General features: G+C 42.3%; 1 protein-coding gene across 1 annotated transcript; it reads left to right on the forward strand.

Moving 5' to 3' along the window:
* Nucleotides 1–1,326: 1,326 nt before the first annotated feature.
* On the forward strand, nucleotides 1,327–22,346 carry mcm10 (minichromosome maintenance 10 replication initiation factor). Its single transcript, XM_071513050.1, has 17 exons — nucleotides 1,327–1,333; nucleotides 1,416–1,730; nucleotides 2,615–2,836; nucleotides 3,660–3,809; nucleotides 4,798–5,002; nucleotides 5,101–5,266; nucleotides 6,713–6,880; nucleotides 10,359–10,475; nucleotides 11,222–11,421; nucleotides 13,000–13,094; nucleotides 15,402–15,515; nucleotides 16,115–16,633; nucleotides 17,757–17,887; nucleotides 20,256–20,369; nucleotides 20,668–20,813; nucleotides 21,989–22,031; nucleotides 22,175–22,346. The coding sequence occupies exons 1-17, from the start codon at nucleotides 1,327–1,329 to the stop codon at nucleotides 22,256–22,258; spliced, it is 2,796 nt and encodes a 931-aa protein (XP_071369151.1). The 3' UTR covers nucleotides 22,259–22,346.
* The last annotated feature ends 97 nt before the right edge of the window (nucleotides 22,347–22,443 follow it).

Here is a 22,443-nt window from a genome sequence, read left to right on the forward strand (position 1 = left end):
ACATCAATATTTACTTTTTAGAAGTTATTGTTTGTGGGTCGGGAAACAGGGCTACGACGAAGCCGAAACCGTTTTGTTTGTAATCAGGCAAATCGTAAGGCACCTGGCGGTAAGAATGACAACACAGCGGGGTCCTTCGTTTAGCGCCAGTTTTAGATTTCTCCCTCTCAGAGCAGCAGGCTACGATAGATACCAGGCTTATAAACGGTAAATATATATTATTTGTACGTACATGTGGTGTTAATTGTTGTTAAACAGCTGATAAACAGTCTGTTAACAATCTGGACGAGGCGGTAAAATCAGCCGATATTTAATTAAAGCTAACGGGAGACACAAAGCTGAAAGACCCGGGGTAAGTCACAGTCTTTCTCCTCATATTGACACTGGTGTCACTGCTGTTAGCTTAAGGACTTTAACTGTTTCTGTATATAAAAATAGAGATATATTATTTCCTGTATTAATGCTGCTGTAGTTCAGAAAAATAAGGGTTTCTACAGGTCCTGGAAAGGTCTTAAAATGGATTTAATCGTATCGTAAAGTCAGTGTAATGCCCACATTTCAGGCTAACATGTTCTTCTCCCTTTAGTGTATTAGTACACAAAGTGTCTCCTTTCCTTTTATGTACCAATTTATTAAGAATAGTGAAATTCTCAATATTAAATCTGCAGTACTCACAGATTGTACTTGTTTAGTGCAGGTCAGGTTTACATGGGTGTCCTGCTTGGGGTTTAAAGGCCTTGATTACAGTTTAATGTCGCGTTTTAAGTCTTGAATTAATTGAATTAATTTCCAGAGCTCTTATGTGGTTTCTTCGTGTTTTGTGTTTTCTGTATTCTGACAGGTCAGCAGTTATTTTTTCATTTTAAATTTAGTATCAGATGTATTTAATTATTTTTATTTAATATATTTGTTGATTTCTCATTAAACAACTGAACAAGTACAACACATACAAGTAATAAGCAATGGCACAGGAGGCAATCCATTTGGCAAGAGGCAGTGACTCAAAATCTGGAAAATCATCTTAATCATGTTCAGTTACTATATAAAAAAAAAAGGCAAATTCAAGTAAAATAACACTTTAGACCCACCATTTGGTTTGAGGGATAAATTCTATTTTGAGGATGCATACTGTACATTCTTAATCCAATTCAAAGTTGTGGAATGTCAAGAAAAAAAATCTTGTATTTTATTCTAACTGGCATTAAAATGTTTTAATAAATAGTCTTAAATTTAACTTGCTGAAACCTGCAGGCTCCCTCATGTTAATGTTGTTAATGTTCCTTCCTTTTCTTCAGCAGCTGATCTGAGATCTTCAGCGTTTTGAAAATGGAGAGTAAGTATCACGCAACATAAAGGACACAAGAGAAAGGTTTTATTTAAAGTTAAAGACATAACTCAGAGTTTTATCCGTCCAGGTGAGGATGATCTGGACATTTTGACGGCGCTGCTGGCGGAGTCTGAGGGTGTGACAGAGGAGCGGGGGGTGCGAGACGAGGAGGACGACTTGGACGGCCTGTTTGACAACGATGATGAGGAGGAGGAAGAGTACAGAGAGGGAGTGGAGGAGGAGGAGGGAGGGGGAGAGGTGGAGAAGGAGGACAAGGAGGACGGAGTGTCTGATCTGTTTGGAGATGTGGAAGACATCGAAGAAGAAGAGAGAGATGTTGGAGGAAAACCAGCTGAAGGAGCCGCCTGTCAGAGTCTGAACAAGAGCCAGGAGGATTTACAAGGTTTGTCTCCTCAGATTTGCTTTAGTGGCTTTTAGCCCAACTACAGCCAGCCTTGACACTCAGCTTTCTCCCTGAACTTCATGTCCATTTCCAGGCTTAAATCTGGACTTTTTTATTCTTGCCTTGCTTATCAGAAAACACAAATACCTTATTGACGAATCCTTAAAGATGCCTTAAGGCCTTTTACCTTACTTTATTTATATCACACCTTTTAAAACCAAGATTACAAACTGCTTCACAATAAAAGCTAGAATTAAAAAGATCACATATCACATAGACAAAAACAGAATACCAGACACAATTTTAACATAACAGCAAAAATAGCAGCTTCAAGGGCCGTTGAAAGCGAGGGAACACAAACAAGTCTTAAGACATTTTTTAAAATGATCTGAATTGTGAGGGTCCACTGGTAAATTTGGCACAAATATGATCCACCAAGCAGCACTTCCACCAGCATTTCGATAAAACATCAGCTTTTAATTCATTTATTTTGATTCATTCCAAACTATTCATTCTTCCTGCTGGCTGCTGTCCTCCCCAGTGTCTTCTGGTGGAAGAAGACTAAGTAATAACAAGCAAACCAGGTATAAAAGTAGATTTTTTTAGTTCAATTAAGTGCTTGGTGGAGCAGAAGTGTCTTGAAACTCCAGTGGGTGAGGACTTTTTGTTCCAAAACAGAGTTCGGGCCAGAAAGTGAGTTTTGAAAGCCAGAAATCTCATCAGTTGGTGAAGTAATTATTGAGTCATGAGGTATAAGCAACAACTCCATCAACCCCCTGCAGATGTATTATGGTTATTTTGTGCTCTAGGGCAGTAGAAACCTGACTTATTGCCCTGTTAAGTCTTTAATACTGAATGAGCTTTGTGTTGTGTTGTCCTGTCAGAGGAGCTGCGGCGGATGCAGGAGAAGATGCAGCGTCTGCAGCAGCAGCTGGAGGCGAGTCAGAGGGTTTCCGCCTCTCCCTCCACCCCCGTCAGGACGGCGGGGCCCCCGGCCGGCGCTAGAGCCACGCCCCCCCGACAGGCTCCGCCCCCCCGACAGGCTCCGCCCAGGCCCACCCACAGCAAGCCGGCCGCTCCCACACAGAAGACCAAACCACCGGCAGGTACAGTCTGCCACAGTCTATCAAAATGAGCTTAAGTTCATACTAATCTTAGTTTCTCTCACTAATTTTCCACTCCTATAAGTTCTTCTTCAGTACTATAAGGAGTGTAACCTTCAACATTCTGCTGTTCCCATGTCTGCTCAATCCCAAAAGCTACACACACACATACACACGCACACACACACACGCACACACACACACACACACACACACAAACTAGGTATTCTATGTTCCTTCCATCTTATCCTCACATTCTATCACCACCCTTGTTTCCACCTTTGTCTAGTTCTATCTCTGTTCTCCACAGATATGCTGTATGTATGTAATAGGGCCGGGGCGATACAGTTGAAATCAATATCACAATAATCAAATTTTTTTTTTCCAATATCAGTATATATCATGATATGTCTCAGGATGCAAAATCACATTAAATAATCAACTTAATGTCCATCCCATTTAACCCGAATGGTAATGTTAGGTGTCAAACAAAACTGAAATTTTCAAATATTCCTTCAAAAGCGTTTCATACCTCATTTTGTCAGTTTTTAAATAAAATTAGCTTGTTATCATCAGTTTAGACAGCTGAATTGTGTGTCATGATATCCCAAAAATCATCAAATCATCATGATATGATTCCACTGAAAGACGATAAACGATAATATTGAATTATCGCCCGGTCCTAGTATGTAATAATAAACACTTTGCTGAACAACAACGAACCAGACAGAGGCTCATGTCCTCCCCAGGCCACAGTGGCTGGAACATCCCAGAATCCAGCAGAGTGGACTGACCTTGTGTTTTCTGTGTCTCATGCTGGCAGCAGTAAAGTCTTCATCCACTCCAGTTAGAGGAAAACCTGAAGAAACCCTGAAGCTCCAGGAGTCGTCAGACTTTTCCTCCCAGCTGAACAACGCTGACTCTTTCAAACGTAAACCCAGGGTGGCTCACCAAGCCAAACCCAGCACCTCACCAGGTAAAACCACTGTCACTGTTACACCAGCAGTTAACATGAACCAGGATTACTCACTAAGTGTTTGTCAATGGAACTCACATCATTACACATTCATAACCACTGTTACAGGCAGGGGAATGAGGCTTCAAGGTGCTGCATCAAGCATTTTAACATCAATAAATCATTAACACATTCAGTTAGAGACATCCCACTACTGTAATTGGAGAGCGGTTTGTGTGTTTGCGTGTCCCACCATGGAGGAGAGGAGGAGAGAGGAGAGGAGACAAGAGGAAGAGAGGAAAGGAGAGGAGAGGAGACATGGAGAGGAGGAGAGGAGAGGAGAGGAAGAGAGGAAAGGAGAGGAGACAAGGAGAGGAGAGAGGAGAGGAAACAAGGAGAGGAGGAGAGGAAAGGAGAGGAGACAAGTAGAAGAGAGGAGGAGAGAGGAGAGGAGACAAGAGGAAGAGAGGAAAGGAGAGGAGAGGAGACATGGAGAGGAGGAGAGGAGAGGAAGAGGAAAGGAGAGGAGAGGAGGAGGTTATAAATTCTAGTCAGTATAATTACTGTAAACAAACCAGTCCATCAGTGGTCAGCCTGTCCGCCTCTACCAGCCTCTACTCTGCATCCTCCCTTGTTTCTCCACCTGGTGGATCTGGAGGGAAATCTGCTGGATCGCTTTACGGCACAAAACAGGAAGAGGTTCTGTTCTTCCAGAGCAAACGGAGCTAAAGCTGAAAGAGTTTCTGGCAGCAGATGGTGGAAGGAGGGAAAGGAAGATGGAGAAATCACTTCCAACATGTTGATCCTCTTCAGGGAGGGGGAGGGGGGGGGCAAGAAGCAGCGGGGCTGATGGGAAATGTAGTCTTAATGTGGAGAAACACTAGAACTAACAATACTACTGGAGTGAGACAGAGGAGAACAATCACACCAAGCTGTCAGTTAATTTAACACTGATTCTGTGTATTGATGTTAAAACTGACTGTATTTGCTTTACTGGTTTTCTCCTCAGAAGACAGAGGCCCATTGGTGGAGATAAAGATTGGCAGCTCGTTCCAGCCAATAGAAAGCACCAGCAAGGTCGCCAACCCGCTTCGCTCGCCTCCGGCCTCCCAGACCAGACAGACCAAGCTTCCTCCTCCTCTTCCTCCTCCTCTTCCTCTTCCTGCTCTCCCAAAAGACGTGGCTGTGGAGAAATACTCCGGACTGCGGCTCAGGTCAGGACAGAACCTGAAAGTGATGATGCACTGATCTCTAAGACACACACACTCTCTCTCTCTGACACACTCTTTGAATCCGGACTCTTGTGTTCCAGGAAGCCGCGGGTTTCCTCCACTGAGATGGACCGCAAGATGGCCGACCGGCGGCTGATCCGTCTGTCCCAGCTGCCGGAGCTGGTGGCGCGGGAGAAGCTGGAGGAGAGCGACTGGGTGACCTTCGCTGTGCTGGTCAGCAAGGCCACGCCGCAGAGCAGCAGCAGCGTAGGTCCCCGGATCAATAAACACTGTGATCGTGATTATTAATTAACTTTTATTTGTCTCTGTTTCAGGAAACCATTATCTTATGGTACTTATTTTCACTTTTTTCACTGCAGGAGTTCTCAAAGCAGCAGCAGCTGGAGAGTCTTGTTTTCACTCCTGCTGACTTAATTTTTTTGTGGTCCTTAATTACAAAATTAAAATACATAAAATGTACTTTATTACTTTGCAGCAAACTGAATCTGTCCTTGCAGAGCAGCAGGTCCAAGATTAAAACCTCGTCCCTGGTTAGTGCTGCAGGATTAAGGCTAAAAATCATTTTGCTAAACATTGTGATTACGATCATTAATCAATTATTTGTCTCTGTTTCAGGAAACAAAATAATTTTATTGCAGTATTGCACCTTAACATATATTTTTTCAATGCAGTATTTCTTAAAGTAGCAGCAGCTAGAGAGTTTTTACTCTTACTGTCTTACTCTAATTGTTAAATTAATTTAATTACAAAATTCAAATAAATAATTACTACTTTATTACTTTGTGGCGCAGATAAAAGTCTAAGGCAAACTTTGCACAGAATCTCTACTTGTTTGTCATCTGGTTTAAAACCAAAGTTGACGACTTTTATTTGTGAGCTCAGTAACTTTTTTCAGGCACTTAAATCCCTCAATTTACTATAATTAGTTAGTTAGTTAATTTTTATTTCTGTGTCATGCCAAACATCTGGCCCATCCCACATTATTACAGGACACCAACATTTTACAAAACATACATCTTCCGGTGATACATATAAGAGCAAAAAAAATAAAATAAAATAAATTACCACATTCTAAAGTACTACTATATTCTTTCAAATAACATATTTGAAATGATAGGTTTCAAATGAACAATACACTGAAAAGAACTGCTACAAACATCCAGTTTATCTTGATAAAGAGCTTTTTTTTCTCATCTCCCAGGCTTTCTCCAGGTAACTAGCTAATCTAAATGTTTCATAAGCGAACAGCCAACTCAATCTTTGTGCATCATCCATATTTACAAAATCAATATCTATCGTTTTTTATCTTACTAAACAAAGTATTGCGCAGTTCCCAGTAAAATAACCTAAAACAGAAATGGAAACATTAACAGACTATTATACTTCATCTGATTATCGAGGCTTTGTTTCAGACTGTCTCTATTCAGTTTGTGTCTGCACAGACACAGTAACTATAGGTGCAATGAATTATGGTCATTGTAGTTCACTAAAGTGCTTTCGGCGCCTGGCAGCATTAAATCTTCATTGTTTGAAAGCAGTGAGAATCGTCAGCTTCTTGCATCACGGCATTGAAATGAATCCAAAACAAACATTTACTTGGCGGGTGGTAAGTTTACCTGGACAGTCCGGCCAGTCGTTACTCCTGTGAGGGAAACTCTGCTCTGACCCTGTTTCGCCTCCTCCTCTCTGCAGGGAAAGACCTTCAGCGTCTGGAAGCTGAACGACCTTCACAACCTGGAGGTGTTCGTGTCTCTGCTGCTGTTCGGAGACGTCCACAAAGAGCTGTGGAAGACGGAGCCGGGCAGCGTCCTCGGCCTCCTCAACCCAAACCCCATGAAGCAGAAGGACGGATACGACGGGGTGAGCGGGGGGTCTGGGCCGGGGGGGTCTGGGCCGGGGGGGTCTGGGCCAGGGGGGTCTGGGCCGGGGGACTGGGCTCGGGGGGTCTGGGCCGGGGGGTCTGGGCCGGGGGGACTGACGGACATGAGACAGTTGTATAAAGCTAGTTTAAGACTAGTCTAAGCCTCAGACTGGTCTAAGATTCTCAGGTTGGACTAGTCTAATCAAGACTGTCTGTTACTTACTAAATTAGCCACCTTCCCCCTGACTAATCTTGAGGTAAGAATTTTGTTTTATGGCAACAAGTCGGCCTAACAGTGGGAAGTTTAAATACTGAAGCTGTTTCCTAAAAGATGGCAAATCTTTGGTTTTTGGAAAGAACCTGAAGAAGAGAGTAGGGTTGGGCGATAGGACGAATATATCGGCTATCGGCGATTGGCTGAGTCCATTGCCGTTTTTTGGGCGATTTTTGTCATTTTATTTTGCTAATCTAATGGTCTAATTTAATGTTAAATAATTAACCTGTAAAGCGCGATTCAAAGCGTGTGCGAATAGGAACTGGCAGTTGGAGTCGGGACATATTTTGCACGTTCTTGTTGCACTGATTGCCGACGAGTCACAAAACAGGGCAGTGAGCGACTGAATGACAGTGAAGCCTCTTTAGCGGTCGCTGTCCGATCGATCGGTGCCGAAAAGCATCGTCAATTCATAAATCATATTTGAGAACTAGACCAAAAGCTGTATGTGCAGTTGTGCACACTGATCATTTAACAGCATAATATGTTATCCCACCTGTTTGTTCATGTGGAGGCTGCAGGCGGAGGGACGCTCCTTCATCTGACGCCATCAGACTCTTTTTCAGATCGTGTCGGAGCTGTTCAGTCTGTCTGGACTCGTTTGCAAAGACGGCAAATTACTTTATTTAGGTCCTTCGGCTTGCCGGTTTCGTCCGGTTTAAAACCAAAATAATCCCAAATAGGGGATTTTGTTTTCTTTTTGGCAACGAGCTCTTCCACGATTGTTTGCTGAAGATGGCGTGTGGGGAGTGTGGGACTGCCCCGCCCCCTGCGCACGCCACACACACACCTGCGTGAATATATCGGCAATCGGTGGTTGATGGGCTGACGGTGGCCGGTTGGAAAATTTTAACATATCACCCAACCCTAGAAGAGAGAGAGTCTTTAGAGACAGAAACAACCCATTAGAGATCCACAACAATCAACAAGTACTAGGACTTAAGGTCTTAAGGTCCTAGTTTGACTTAAGGTCACATTTAAGTCTAAGACTAGGTCTATCTTTATGCAGCTGGCCAGATGCTGTGTGTCAGTCTGAGGCCAGTTTTCATGTTGCTGCAGCTATTTACTGGAGTTTGTTCCCTCAGCATCGGTGGCGTTTTGGGAATGTGAGTCAAGAGCCTCCAATCAGAAGTCATGTATTAACATGTGAGCCAATCATGGATCAAGGGACTTGGTCCAAGATGGCAGCGCCAGTGAATTATTATCTGAGACAATGAAATGTAAAATCCCAAATAAGACCAAAGCCCAAGACAAAATTGTACAAGGTTAAGATTTAACAATTTGTCACTTCCTGATTTAGTAACATAAAACATAAAACTAGATTCCATGACTGCCTCCACTTTTAAGGACAGGAGGAACATAGAAATTGTGCGTCTAGGAGGAGAAGAAGAAGAAGAAAAAGCTGTTTCATGCCAAAAACAAATTACATCTTAAATTACTGAGAGTCTGATTCATACAGGATTAACATTTTCAGAGGACTGCTGTCTTCCCTAAAATTCATTAAGTAATTTTGTGCTAGAGTGGTTCTTTGTTTTGTTTTTGTGCCTTTTTTTTTTGGCTTTATTAGACAGTTAAAAGTGAAGACAGACAGGAGTAGAGAGATGTGGACGAGGTGCCACAAAGGTCCTGGGCCGGATTTGAACCCAAGACTTTTTACTTCTATCTGCTCTTGAGATGAATTTGGATCCAGGAACAACTAGAAGAGGCTTTGTGTTTTTTTAGTTTAGGGGGTTACAACCTGTTCCCAAACCCACTGGAATGAAAGGCAGAGAAATTTTGTTCGGTCATTCGTTCCTTGTACGCGATTCCACCGCTGATTGGATTTTTGATGAAACTCTGTGGAATGATGCAACTCACTTCTACGTTTTCAAAAATTAAACTGATTGGCCCAAAAGGGGGCGCTGTAATTACAGGTAAACGTAGTTAAAATATTTGTCATCATGCATCATTCGTAGACAGTGAGATGTTACTGTTGCTGTGTTCCTATGGGAAATGAACTCTTAACTTGACTGGTAAAAGTTGACCTTGTTTTATCTGAGTTTTATTGAATCCGTTTTAAGATCCGGTCTGGCAGCTGAAGCCTCGGCAGTAAAAACCGGTCTGGGAGCTCGGTGAAAATAGAGAGAAAAATATCCGGTCAGAAGGTTGCTGGTGTCAGTCTGGCAGGAGCAAACCGAAATGTTAAGAGAGGAATGTGCTGAGGGAAGCAAACTCCGCTGCCTGCTGCTGCCCTGCTCACCGTCTTACAGGCTCAGACAGAAGAACCAGTTCATCCTCACTGCAGCCAGATCGCTCAGGTTCCACTCACAGCATCTTATATCTGTGCAAGAACTTTGTATTTTCCACTGATGAACCTTTTTTGTTCATTAAGTCTGTCTGGTCATAACATCTGATCCAACATTTAAGTTCAATATCTAAAAATTCAATACGACTACGATGTGATGGCAAACATCATGTCTTGGTACACCGGACAGTTTGTAGCAGTGTTTCCACAGAGGTTTGGATGTCAGCTGAATGTTCGTCTTGGTGAATGAAATTCTTCCATATTTGTCTCCTGAATCCAGTTTGTCAGCCGGTTCAGGTGAACTGGGATCCGGTTCAGGAGAACTGGGATCCGGTTCAGGACCTGCTGGACTGTTTGATGCTGCTGAAATGAAAATTCTGATGTTTGCTCTCGCTAGTCCGACCCTCCTTCTTCTTCTTCTTCTTCTTCTTCTTCTTCCTCTACTATTTCTTCTTCTTCTTCTAATTCTTCTTCTTCTTTTTCCTCTACTATTTCTTCTTCTTCCTCTTCTGCTTCTTCCTCTACTATTTCTTCTTCTTCCTCTTCTTCTTCATCTTCCTCTACTATTTCTTCTTCTTCTTCTTCTTCTTCTTCTTTTTCTTCTTCTTCTTCTTCTTCTTTTTCTTCTTCTTCTTCTTCCTCTACTATTTCTTCTTCTTCTTCTTCTTCTTCTTCTTCTTCTTCTTCTTCTTCTTCTTCTTCTTCTTCTTCTTCTTCTTCTTCCTCTACTATTTCTTCTTCTTCTTCTTCTTCTTAACTATTCCAATCAGCACATTTACACCCTCTGTAGGCGACTAAACAAAACTAACATAGTATTAAACTGCCTCAGGTTAACAGACAGTGTTGTATTGATCTGCAGGTTAACAGACAGTCTTGTATTGATCTGCAGGTTAACAGACAGTCTTGTATTGATCTGCAGGTCAGCCTGTCGGTGGATCATCCTCAGAAGGTTCTGCTGATGGGTGAAGCTCAGGACTACGGCACCTGCAAGGCCATGAAGAAGAACGGAGACCCCTGCTCTCAGATCGTTAACATGGTGTGTGGGGGGGGGGGGGGGGGGGGGGGGGGACTGGAAACAGCTTATTAAATCGAGGGTACAGAATAGATTACCAGTATCAGGTGAAGCGTATCCACAGATTGGTTTCGCTTCCCACCACCGACTAGACCACGATTCCCTGATTATTCAGTATTCATCTAAACAGCAGAGTGTGATTTCCTAAATCAGATAAAGTCCATTATCGCATTATGAGAAACCTCATGAACACAGCAGGTTTTTGCCTGATCTTTTGAATTATTTGGCGCACGTTTACCTGAATTCTTTAGTTTATTTTTTTTTTCATGTGATTTTTTACATAGAAAATAACAAAATAGCACAATTTGACGCTATATGGGATGGAATAATGAAGGCAGTAGCTAAGGGGCACTCATAGTTACAGGTGTGCAGATTAAGAGATGAAAGTTATAGAAGAAATAAAGACTATTAATCAGGTGGATTTCATAAAATAGGTGATAAAAATGAACAGATAATCTGCTAATTTGCAAAAGAGGCTGTGTGAAAAGGTATTGGATAGCTGAGGTGTTAAAATGAATAGGTGGTATGATTTGGGATAGATATGTAGGACTGAGCCAATAGGTTGCATTGTATGTTCTGATGTAAGTCTAGTAATGTTGGGTTTTGTTTTGTATGGATGTTTTGTATTTATGTTTTGTGTGTGATAATTGTATAAGATGTCATGTTCATCATCAGTCTCTCACTCTGTACCTCTCTGTCCCTCCGCTCAGTACGAGTGTCAGTTCTGCCAGTATCACGTGAAGGCCCAGTACAAGAAGATGAGCGCCAAGCGGGCGGAGCTGCAGTCGTCGTTCTCGGGGAAGGTCCCGGGCCGGGCCAAGGGGCGGGGGGGCGGCGGCCTGAAGGAGCGGCTCTGCCAGGACGGGTTCTACTACGGCGGCGTCTCCTCCGCCTCCTGCGTCTCCTCTCTGTGAGTGACGGACAGAGTTTTGGGGGGTTTTTTTTATTCCCCGTGGTGTCGAGGGCCTCAGCTCACTTCACTCCTTCATATGTGTGTTCGCTTTTTTGTTTTCCATTCTGTTTTGTTTTCCATCATTGGTGGGACTCGGTAGAACCTTGATACACACATCCCACTACTAGAATTGGAGAGCGGTTTGTGTGTCCCACCATAGAGGAGAGGAGACAAGGAGGGGAGAGGAGGAGAGGAGACAAGGAGGGGAGAGGAGGAGAGGAGACAAGGCAGGGAGAGGAGGAGAGGAGAGGAGACAAGGAGAGGAGACAAGGAGGGGAGGGGAGGAGACAAGGAGGGGAGAGGAGACAAGGAGAGGAGGGGAGAGGAGAGAGGAGATGAGAGGAGGAGACAAGGAGGGGAGAGGAGAGGAGGAGACAAGGAGAGGAGAGGAGGAGAGGGGAGAGGAGAGGAGAGAGGAGAGGAGGAGACAAGGAGAGGAGGGGAGAGGAGAGAGGAGATGAGAGGAGGAGACAAGGAGGGGAGAGGAGAGGAGGAGACAAGGAGAGGAGAGGAGGAGAGGGGAGAGGAGAGGAGAGAGGAGAGGAGGAGACAAGGAGAGGAGGGAGGAGCGGAGACAAGGAGAGGAGGAGAGAGGACAGGAGAGGAGGAGACAAGGAGAGGAGGAGGGTATAAATTCTAGTCCAAAAAGAATCCAATGAGTCCAGTTATGTTGACAAAAATAATCTGTATTTATTGAATACTTCCAAAAATAAGAAGGGCAGTCCAATATAATGTAAATCAGCTTTTCTAGCTTTGTAATTTTCAGGAAAAACTGAAAAAAGGATCAAAGAGATAAATCAAGGTGGGGCACCTGAATACTCCAGACTGAAGCATACACATGTAACATAAATATATGTAAACAATTCAGAATAGCAGAAAAAACAAATCTCCATAATAGATAAAGTATTTACATTACTCCTAAGAAAACTAAAATGGCTCCAACATTATGTGTGTGTGTGTTATCAAACTTCATCACGGTTTACTTGAGAAAATCATTTTCTTCAGATCATGTCTGTTGTTTAGTCAGCAGTATAAATTAATAAAAGGAAGTTAAAGAAAATTGTAACTTTAACTATGAATCTTCACTTTTTAGTTGCAAAATTTCATACAACTCCCATAAATCCTGTTACTCATTTCAAGAAAGAACTACTTCTTCTACTCTATATTTTTTTTTATCATTTATTTTTTATTGCAATATCGATAAGTTACTGACAATACAACAGGTTGCCGAATACTTTTTGATTGTTTATTGTCCAACTATCCCTCTACCCCCAACCCTATCCCCCACCCCTTCTACTCTATATTTGACTATATAACTCATGCCAACATCTGAGGAAAAATGCTTAGTTTTTTTTTTTTAATCCAGCTTCACACCCTGTCTGAAGTGGATTATGGGTGAAATTATATTTGCACTTTTTACGATGTCAGTTGAGGTCGTTTTGAGCTTACAAAGCCACAGACGCGGCGCGGGATTGGACAGAATCTGAGCTCGTTTCGTGTCTTAACGATTATTGTTAACGAGTCGCTCTGTTTCAGCTCGGCCTCCAAACCCAAGACACCCGGCCAGCGGACTCTGGACTCGCTGTTTGTGAAAGGATCGGCTCAGATCGCCGACCAGGCCAAGAGACTGGGTGAGGGAGGAGAGAATGACACACACACACTGGGGTTGCAAAGGGGTGGAAAATTTCCGGAAAGTTTCCGGTAAATTTCCATGGGAAGTTAAGCTGGGGAATTTTGGAAATATTCCAAATTGGAAACTTTCCATGGGAATTATGGGAATTTATGGGAATTAATGGGAATTTATGGGAATTAACTGGGAATTAACTGGGAATTGAGGGTAATTTAATGGAAAGGTATCATATCCAAGCATAAATATTTGTTTTGTTATAAGCAGACATCCATCCAAAATAATACAATTAAAACAGATTTATTTGTAAGTAGAACTTTATCAAGTGTTAAATATTTTATTGAACAATCAATTCTTTCATTGAAGAACAAAAACATGAATGTTGAGTTGCATGTAGGGGGCGTGGCCTCAACAGCCCTGCAGTAAGCAGTGTGCTATGTGTGCATGTGACTGAGGAATAGCATAGATATTCAACTGTACTTGCATGATATCTGGTTGTTTTAGTCAGGATTATGCTAAAATATATTTTCCCCAACTATATTTAAGTTCCCTATTAAGAGCATACCTTCAATTTAGTAAATTCCTGGTTTATTCCCGTTTATTCCCATAAATTCACGTTAATTCCCATAAATTCACGTTAATTCCCATGGAAAGTTTCCAACTTTGAAAATTCCCGGAATTTTGCAACCCTAACACACACACACACACACACACACACACACACACTGCCCAACACTGACTGAACCCTGCTAATGTGTATATGGACACGAATATAAGCTGTCCAGGCTTTTTATCAGCCCAGTTTACTTTACACATCTGTCATATAAGCATATTTTGCTATTTATTAACCTAGTTGCACTTAAAGCAATATTCCACTTAGTTTAAACATGGGAGTTATTTATTTGAAAACCAGAATATAAACTTCTCACCAAGATCAGATGCAGCCGGATGAGTTTGCAGAGTTCAGATTTTTACTTCCCATTCATTTGATGGAAACTGACATCGAACAGGTTGGTGAACAGATTCAACATCAGATCCTGCTGCTGTGATTTCCAGCTGACTGTTCAGAACAGAATGACTCTGAATAGCATTTTTATCGATAGAAGAGAACACAGCGGAGGGATACATGTCTCCGCTACGTTCTTTTCTATCAATAAAAATCAAGTGCCAAATAACCCCATGTTAAAACTAAGTGGAATATTGCTTTAAAGGAGAAGGAAAATCCACCTCACATTCTCTTACACTGTTAAATATCATCAATCTGGGATGTTCAGCTCGGTTATTTTTGTGATGAAGTTTCGTAATTTACTTTTCTGGTGAACCCACTTTCCCTCAATCTGCCTCGTCTGCTTCTACTGCAGTTAGTGATTTACTACATTTCCCAGAATGCCTGTGCAATAGCGATGACGGAGCGAGAGTTTTTCCAGTCGAGGAAAAAGTGAGAGTTGCCCCTCACTCAAACCCCCCAACCTGTCTCTGCTGCAGTGCATTCTGGTTAGGGCTGAACAATCGGAATTTTATCGAAATCTCAATATGGCCTACTGCAACTTTCAAATCACAGGAGGCGCAATATTTGTTAAAGGTGAAATGTGTCAAAATATCATTTTAAAGTAAATATTGTGGTGCTGCAGAGATGTCCTGGCCTACACATCATATTCTACAGACTTAAGAAAACATCTTTGTTTGGTACAGATCCCCGCAAAAATCACACCATAATCATTTTAATACGTTTTTCAATGAAAATGAGAATAATGATGTAAAAATGATCATTCCCTCTAATATCGCAAATCATATCGCAATTGCAATATCAGTCAAAATAATCGCAATTAGATATTTTTTTCAAAATCGTTCCAGCCCTAATTCTGGTCTCTCTCCTCTTCTCTGATGGATCTCTCCCTGTGTGATTGTTGAACGTCTCTCGGTGCAAAATGGCGGCTCTAGAAAGAAGCCCTCGCTCTCGCTGATGTTTTACATCCTGAAACATTTTCTCATATCAAACTCCACGGGAATAAAAAAACAACAAAATACACCGCCAAACAAATAGATGGACTCAAGAATGCAAGAACATGTTAAAGTGTTTTTCGGGTGGATTTTCCTTTGAACTGTGTGTCATTCCTGCATTTTGTAATTCTTCTAATGTGTCAACTCCATTTAACCAGGCCAAGATCTCTGTGCATCTGTTGTTGGAAAACGATTCAGGGAGAGAACACTGACTGAAGAGATGGAAAGTAGAAACAGGTTTTCTTTACTTGAGTTTATTCTGATGTGTGTGTGTGTGTGTGTGTGTGTGTGTGTGTGTGTGTGTGTTCAGCCATGCAGTCCGGTGAGGTTTCCGGCTGTTCGGACGACTTCAAGGGTCTGATGTCTCTGCCGACCCCCGGAGCGATGCAGCTGAAGAAGCACCTGACACACACCAAACACACAGGTGACCTTCCTCTTCCTCTTCCTCTTCCTCTTCCTCCTCCCACACCTTCACTTCCCAGCTCAGGACTCAGGCTGAAGGTCTAAAGTCTCCCATTGAAGAGTCGTGGATCCAGAGTTTCTGCAGAAAAACATAAAGGTTATTCTTACAGCCTAAAAAATAACAAGATAACAATCAAAAGCTTCAGCTAGTGGCTTTAATGAGGCTAAATATGGAAAGCATAACCATAATGCAACAAGCCACTTCCCATTTCACTGCCATTCATTCAGTCATAGGTGAATTTCATGATACACATGGAGTTGTGTATCGTGAACACCGGGGCGGAAAGTTGGAATATTTATGTCTAACATTAAGTTTATAGATAAAATATAAAAACAGGGGGTAGGACTTGATAAGTATTCACTTCTTCCTACTCCTTTTCGGACATTAAATATTTATTTATGTTGTTTATTGAGAGTTTGCTGTTAATTTTATCTGTTTTTTTTGTTTTGTTTTTCTCACTTATATTTTTTGCTTTTTTAACATGTTCGAAATAAAATCTAATCTAATCTAATCACCTATACATTATACTAAAGTAGACTATCCCCCCCCCCCCTCCCCAGGTTCCCAGGGTGCGACCGGTGCTGCGGTTCAGTCCATCTCGGCCTCAGATCTGCTGAAGCAGCAGAAACAGAAGCAGCAGGAGCTCCTGCAGAGCCGCCGCCGCCGGGCCGAGGAGATCCAGAGGAGGGCGCTGCAGAACGGGGGCGGGGCCAGACCCGGACCGGGGGCCAGACCCGGGGCGGGGGCCGGACCCGGACCCGGGGCGGGGGCCCCCTCCCTCCCGGGCCGGGGGGGCCTCCTGTCCCCTAAAGCCGCCTCCGAGGTTCCCGAGGCCACCCGGAGCCCCGCCGCCCCCACCCTGGGGCGGGGCTTCTCCGAGGGGGAAGACATCCTGTTCTTCGACCACAGCCCGCCGTCCGCCGCTCCCGGCCAATCGGCCGCCAAGCTGGCCGCTCTGAGGAAGCTGCGGGCCAAAGGGGCGGGGCTTGAAAAGGAAGACCCCAACGCCGTGAAGAGGAAGAGGAGTAACAGCAGCGAGATCAACGCCCGGGTGGAGAAGAGCCTGACCTCGCCCGACGGTAAACACACACACGCACACACACACACACACACACACACACACACACACACACACACACACACACACACAGCTGGAGTGTTTGCGGCGTCCTGACAGGAGACCTCAGAGGTTCTGGACTGGACTTCAGAGAGCAGGGAGCTGGACTGGACCGAGGTTCACAGCATCCCTGCAGCTTCCTGCAGCTGGGAAACAAAACATCAAGTTGTTTTTATTCTCCGCAGATTCAGAGAAACTCCTCCAGACTTTCATCTCCTCTCCTCTGGAGGTCTGTCGCTGTCTGTTCCCGCCTCAGTCTGAACTCACTCTGATCAATCAATCAATCAAACTTTATTTGTATATAACAAATGTAACACAAAATGCTTCACAGACTAAAACTTGATAAAACACAATAAAACTAATGAAACTTCACAGATGAGAACTTGGTAGGACACAGTAAAACTAAGGAAACACCAGAGACAAGATTAAAGCAAATAAAACAAGATAATAACAAGATACAGGTAAAAACATTAAAAAAATAACTAAATAAATAAAAAATTAAAATAAATAAAAACCTAAAGTGTTCTGATTAAGATGTAAAAGCTAGACTAAAAAGGCAGGTCTTGAGTACCTTTGAACTCACGTTGAATAGAAAAAGTGGTTTAAAAACCCCCATTAAAAACAAAAAAACAAGATGGGGAACTAAAAGGTCTGCAATGCTAGTGACAGACCCAGCTGTGCTTTACTTAAATGTGATCAGTAAAATCTTTAAATCAATCCTCAATCTGATCAGTAACCAGTTTAGTGTTAATGAAACCAAATATCCCCAATTTCATTAACACTAAACTGGTTACTGATCAGATTGAGGATTGATTTAAAGATTTTACTGATCACATTTAAGTAAAGCACAGCTGGGTCTGTCACTAGCATTGCAGACCTTTTAGTTCCCCATCTTGTTTTTTTGTTTTTATGGGTTTTTAAACCACTTTTTCTATTCAACGTGATTCCCAATTTTTATCCCCTTTTCCATATATTTTCCTATTCTTCTTTTATGTCATTTTCTAAACTCTGCTTTTAGTTAAGCGCTATATAATAAAATTAGCTTATTATTACTTATCATCACCCGACCTTTGACCCTCCTGCAGGTGAATCCGGCGGAGTGGAGGATGAGGAGCCGGCCCAGAAGAAGAGGAGAGAGCGACTCGACTACATCCAGTCAGAGGAGTTCCAGAAGATCCTGAACGCCAAGTCTCGCCACGGAGCCGAGCTGCAGGCGGTAAGACACCAGAGTCCGTGTGTCATTCACTCTTTTCATATTCAACTGAGAATCCAAAATCGGAAAATGAAAAAAAAACTATTTGTTATTTCGTTATTCCTTTATGAATCTAGTACCAAAAAACAAATAACGGTTTGTTTTTTGTACTTTTTTCGATTTTATGCTCGAGTCAAAAATAGGAAATGAAAAAACAGGCCACGGGCTGAACTTGATTTTTATATTTAATTTGTCCGATTTGTGTGACCCGGAAGTTTCTGTCTCGTTAGCTTGATTCAGTTTTGCTAGCCTTGACGATCGATCATGGAGAGTTTCATCTTGTTCAGAGAAACTAAACACTTAACTGACGAGGAAGACGACATGACAACCAAAAACATCGGCAGGATCTTCCAAGTATTGTAGTTTCATCTAAAAATACGTCATATTTATTCTGTAAAATTGCACAGACGTACGTTATTTTATAACTACACTATAACTTTGTGGTGAACCCCTTCCCTCAGCTTATCAAGTGCAACACATGAAGAAGTCAATAACTTCCAGGTCACACAAATCGAACAAACGAAATATCAAAATCAAGTTCGGCCTGTGGCCCGTTTTTTCATTTCCTATTTTTGTACGAAAAAACAAACCGTTATTTGTTTTTTGGTATCAGATTCATAAACGAATAACGAAATAACGAATCGTTTTTTCATTTTCCGATTTTAGATTCTCAATTGAAAATGAAAAGAACGAATGATACACGGATTCGGGCCGAACCTGATTTTGATATTTAATTTGTCAGATTTGTGTGACCCGGAAGTTTCTGTCTCGTTAGCTTGATTCAATTTTGCTAGCCTTGACGATCAATCATGGAGAGTTTCATCTTGTTCAGAGAAACTAAACACAGTCAAGAAAGACGACATGACAACCAAAAAAATCGGCGCGATCTTCCAGGTATTGTAGTTTGGTCTAAAAATACGTCATATTCATTCTGTAAAATTGCATCAAGTGCAACACACACAAGTCAATAACTAAATTAAATATCAAAATCAAGTTTGGACCGTGGCCCGTTTTTTCATTTCTTATTTTTGATCTGAGCATAAAATTGAAAGTACGAAAAACAAACCGTTATTTGTTTTTTGGTATCAGATTCTTAAACGAATAACGAAATAACAAATCGTTTTTTCATTTTCCGATTTTGGATTCTCAATTGAATATGAAAAGAACGAATGATACACAGATTCAATCGGCACTAGAACTGTAAAGACCGATATGCTGCACTGCTCTGTTAACGCACCTCAATGCATCTAATTAACCCATAATTATTCATTTTCTCAGCCTCTTTAGATTTACAGCCACTGTATGTAGATAAGATGTAAATATGATTCTTTCCTTCCCAGAAACCCTGCAGGATTTTCACATGTTAAGCCACTTCTACCCACCGGTCCCTCATACAGGACTGTCATTACAAACACATGTTTTGCAGCCAAGCCTGGTTCAAACCCACAGAGCTTTATTTTAAATTCTAGTCCAGATCCCGAGGTTTTCCAAAAGCCTCAGAACATGTCAGGCTGAATTACAGGGAAATGTGTAGAAAACGACACAGAAGACATTTGAATATTTCTCTCAGTTTCGGCAGCTGGAGCTTCAGTGAAGCGTTGGAGCAGCAGATATCGATGAGACACTGAAGTACAGTATGGAAAATATGATTTGTCTAATTTTGAAGCTACTTAAGAGGAAATTTAAGGGGAAACTCGGGGTGCGAGGGGTTAAACACATGGAGTGAGGGAATCTGGAAGGAGCCGGAAAACTGCAGAATCTCTCATTTAGGGAATTTCTTTTCTGCATTCCCACTTTGTAAATAATACACTTTATTTACTTTATAATAATAATGAACTTTATTTATACAGCACTTTTTAGAACAACTGTTACAAAGTGCTTTCCAAGACAGTTAAGATAAATAAATACACTAATTGAGTACATAGAACAGAAAACAAGAGATTAAAAATGAAACCAGACAGTAAAGATAAAATAAAATAAAGTAAAATAAGAGTATAAGGAGACAGACAGGGTTACAAACCAGGATTAAAAAATAAGACATGAAAGACAAATGAAACCAGACATGAATATTAAGATAAAATAAATTAAAATATAAGGAAACAGGGATTAAAAAATAGGACATTAAAGAAAAGCAGTAAAGCAGTCAAAGCTCATCTCTTCTCTCCTCTCTCCTCCTCTCCTCTCCTCTCCTCTCCTTCCCCCTCCTCCCCCATCCTCTCTCTCCCCTCTCCTCTCTCCTCTCCTCTCTCCTCTCTTCTCTTCTCTCCTCCCTCTCCTCTCTCCTCTCTCCTCTCCTCTCTCCCTCCTCTCCTCCTCTCCTCTCCTCCTCCAGGCGGAGTACCAGCTGCAGGAGCGTTACTTCGACCCTCTGGTGAAGAAGGAGCAGATGGAGGAGAAGATGAAGGGCATCAGGGAGATGAAGTGTCGAGCCGTCACCTGCAAGAAGGTAAGAACCTCCTATCTCACTCCAGTAGTATAGTTAGTGCTCTAGTGTTTCTCCACATTAAGACTACATTTCCCATCAGCCCCGTTGCCTCCTGCCCCCCCCTCCCCCTCCCTGAAGAGGATCAACATGTTGGAAGTGATTTCTCCATCTTCCTTTCCCTCCTTCCACCATCTGCTGCCAGAAACTCTTTCAGCTTTAGCTCCGTTTGCTCTGAAGAACAGAACCTCTTCCTGTTTTGTGCCGTAAAGCGATCCAGCAGATTTTAAGGCCGTCATTTCCCATGATCCTCTGCTTCCAGTGTAGTTACACGTACTTCAAGCCGGCGGACCGGTGCGTGGAGGAGAGCCACGCCCTGAGGTGGCACGACGCTCTGAAACGCTTCTTCAAGTGTCCGTGTGGACAGAGAGCCATCGCCCTGGACAGACTGCCCAACAAACACTGCAGGTCAGACTCTCTCTCTCTACCTCTGACTCTCTCTCTCTCTCTCTCTCTCCCTCCCTGTCTCTCTCTCTCTCTCTCTCTCTCTCTCTCTCTCTCTCTCTCTCTCTCTCTCTCTCTGACTCTCTCTCTCTGACTCTCACTCTGACTCTCTCTCTCTCTCTCTCTCTCTCTCTATGTCTCTCTATGTCTCTCTGACTCTCTGACTCTCTCTTTCTCTCTCTCTCTCTCTCTCTCTCTGACTCTCACTCTGACTCTCTCTCTCTCTCTCTCTATGTCTCTCTATGACTCTCTGACTCTCTGACTCTTTCTCTCTCTCTCTGTCTCTCTCTCTCTCTGTCTATATCTCTCTGTCTCTCTCTCTCTCTCTGTCTCTCTCTCTCAATGTCTCTCTGTCTCTCCCTTTCTCTCTGTCTCTTTCTCTCTTTCTCTGCTCTGTGTCTGTTTGTCTCTCTTTGTGTCTCTTTCTCTCTCATTCTCTCTCTCTCTCCCTCTGTCTCTCTCTCTGTCTCTCTCTGTGTCTCTCTCTCTGTCTGTCTCTCTCTATCCCTGTCTCGCTGTCTCTCTTTCTCTCTCTATGTCTCTCTCTCTCTGTCTCTCCCTCTCTCTCTCTCTTTCTCTCTGTCTCTCTATGTCTCTCTCTCTCTGTCTGTCTGTCTCTGTTGTAAAGGAACCCCATGAATATTTGTTTTCAATTACTTTTTTTTGTCTTCTTTTTTTCTTCTCTCGTTTATTTTCCTTATTTTACATTTGTAATTAATTAAATGTAATGCATTTTTCCCCTTTTGTGTACTTATGCAAAATATATGTGTCCATAGACAGAAATGTAAGTGAATTGAATGTGGAACAATGACACAATAAAGTATATTATAAAAAAGGTGACATTAGCAAACCAGTAAAAAATGGTTTTAGGTCATGGAAGCACTCCGAATCGGTTATGGAAAGTCATGGAAATTGTCATGGAATTTTACACCTATCTATCTATCTATCTATCTATCTATCTATCTATCTATCTATCTATCTATCTATCTATCTATCTATCTATCTCTCTCTCTCCCTCTCCCTCTCCCTCTCCCTCTCCCTCTCTCTCTCTCTCTCTCTCTCTCTCTCTCTCTCTCTCTCTCTCTCAATCCTGCATTAATAATAATAATTAATTAACTAATGTCGTTCTACCCTTCCAGTAACTGTGGTCTGTTCAAATGGGAGCGTGACGGGATGCTGAAGGTAAATCTCTCTCTCTCTCTGCCTCCTGGATTCTGCCTCACAGTTTTCATCCCGTTTAAAAAAAAAAAAAAAAAAATTAAACATGTCACATTTTTTCGATGACATCATCCCTGACTCTCCTCTCTGACTTTTTTTCATCTCAGGAGAAGAAGGGACCGAAGATCGCCGGAGAGCTTCTGCAGCCGAGAGGAGAGGAGCAGCCCAAGTTCCTCAACAGCATGAAGTGACGCCACATCTTCATCTTCATCTTCATCATCCTCCACAAACAACATTTTTTTTTTTCTTTAAGTTTGTAATTGAACTCCCACGTTTGGCTGAACGATGATTTTAATTTTTGATTTTTTAGATTTTAGATTTTAGATTTTATTGATTATGGAGCTTTTAAAGTCTGTGATTTTAATGGAACTCTGTT

Source organism: Centroberyx affinis, unplaced genomic scaffold, assembly GCF_046629955.1.
Source record: "Centroberyx affinis isolate AG114_WGS23_722 - 3 ecotype Tasmania unplaced genomic scaffold, CSIRO-AGI_Caff_v1 ptg006730l_1, whole genome shotgun sequence".
Lineage (NCBI taxonomy): Eukaryota > Metazoa > Chordata > Actinopteri > Beryciformes > Berycidae > Centroberyx > Centroberyx affinis.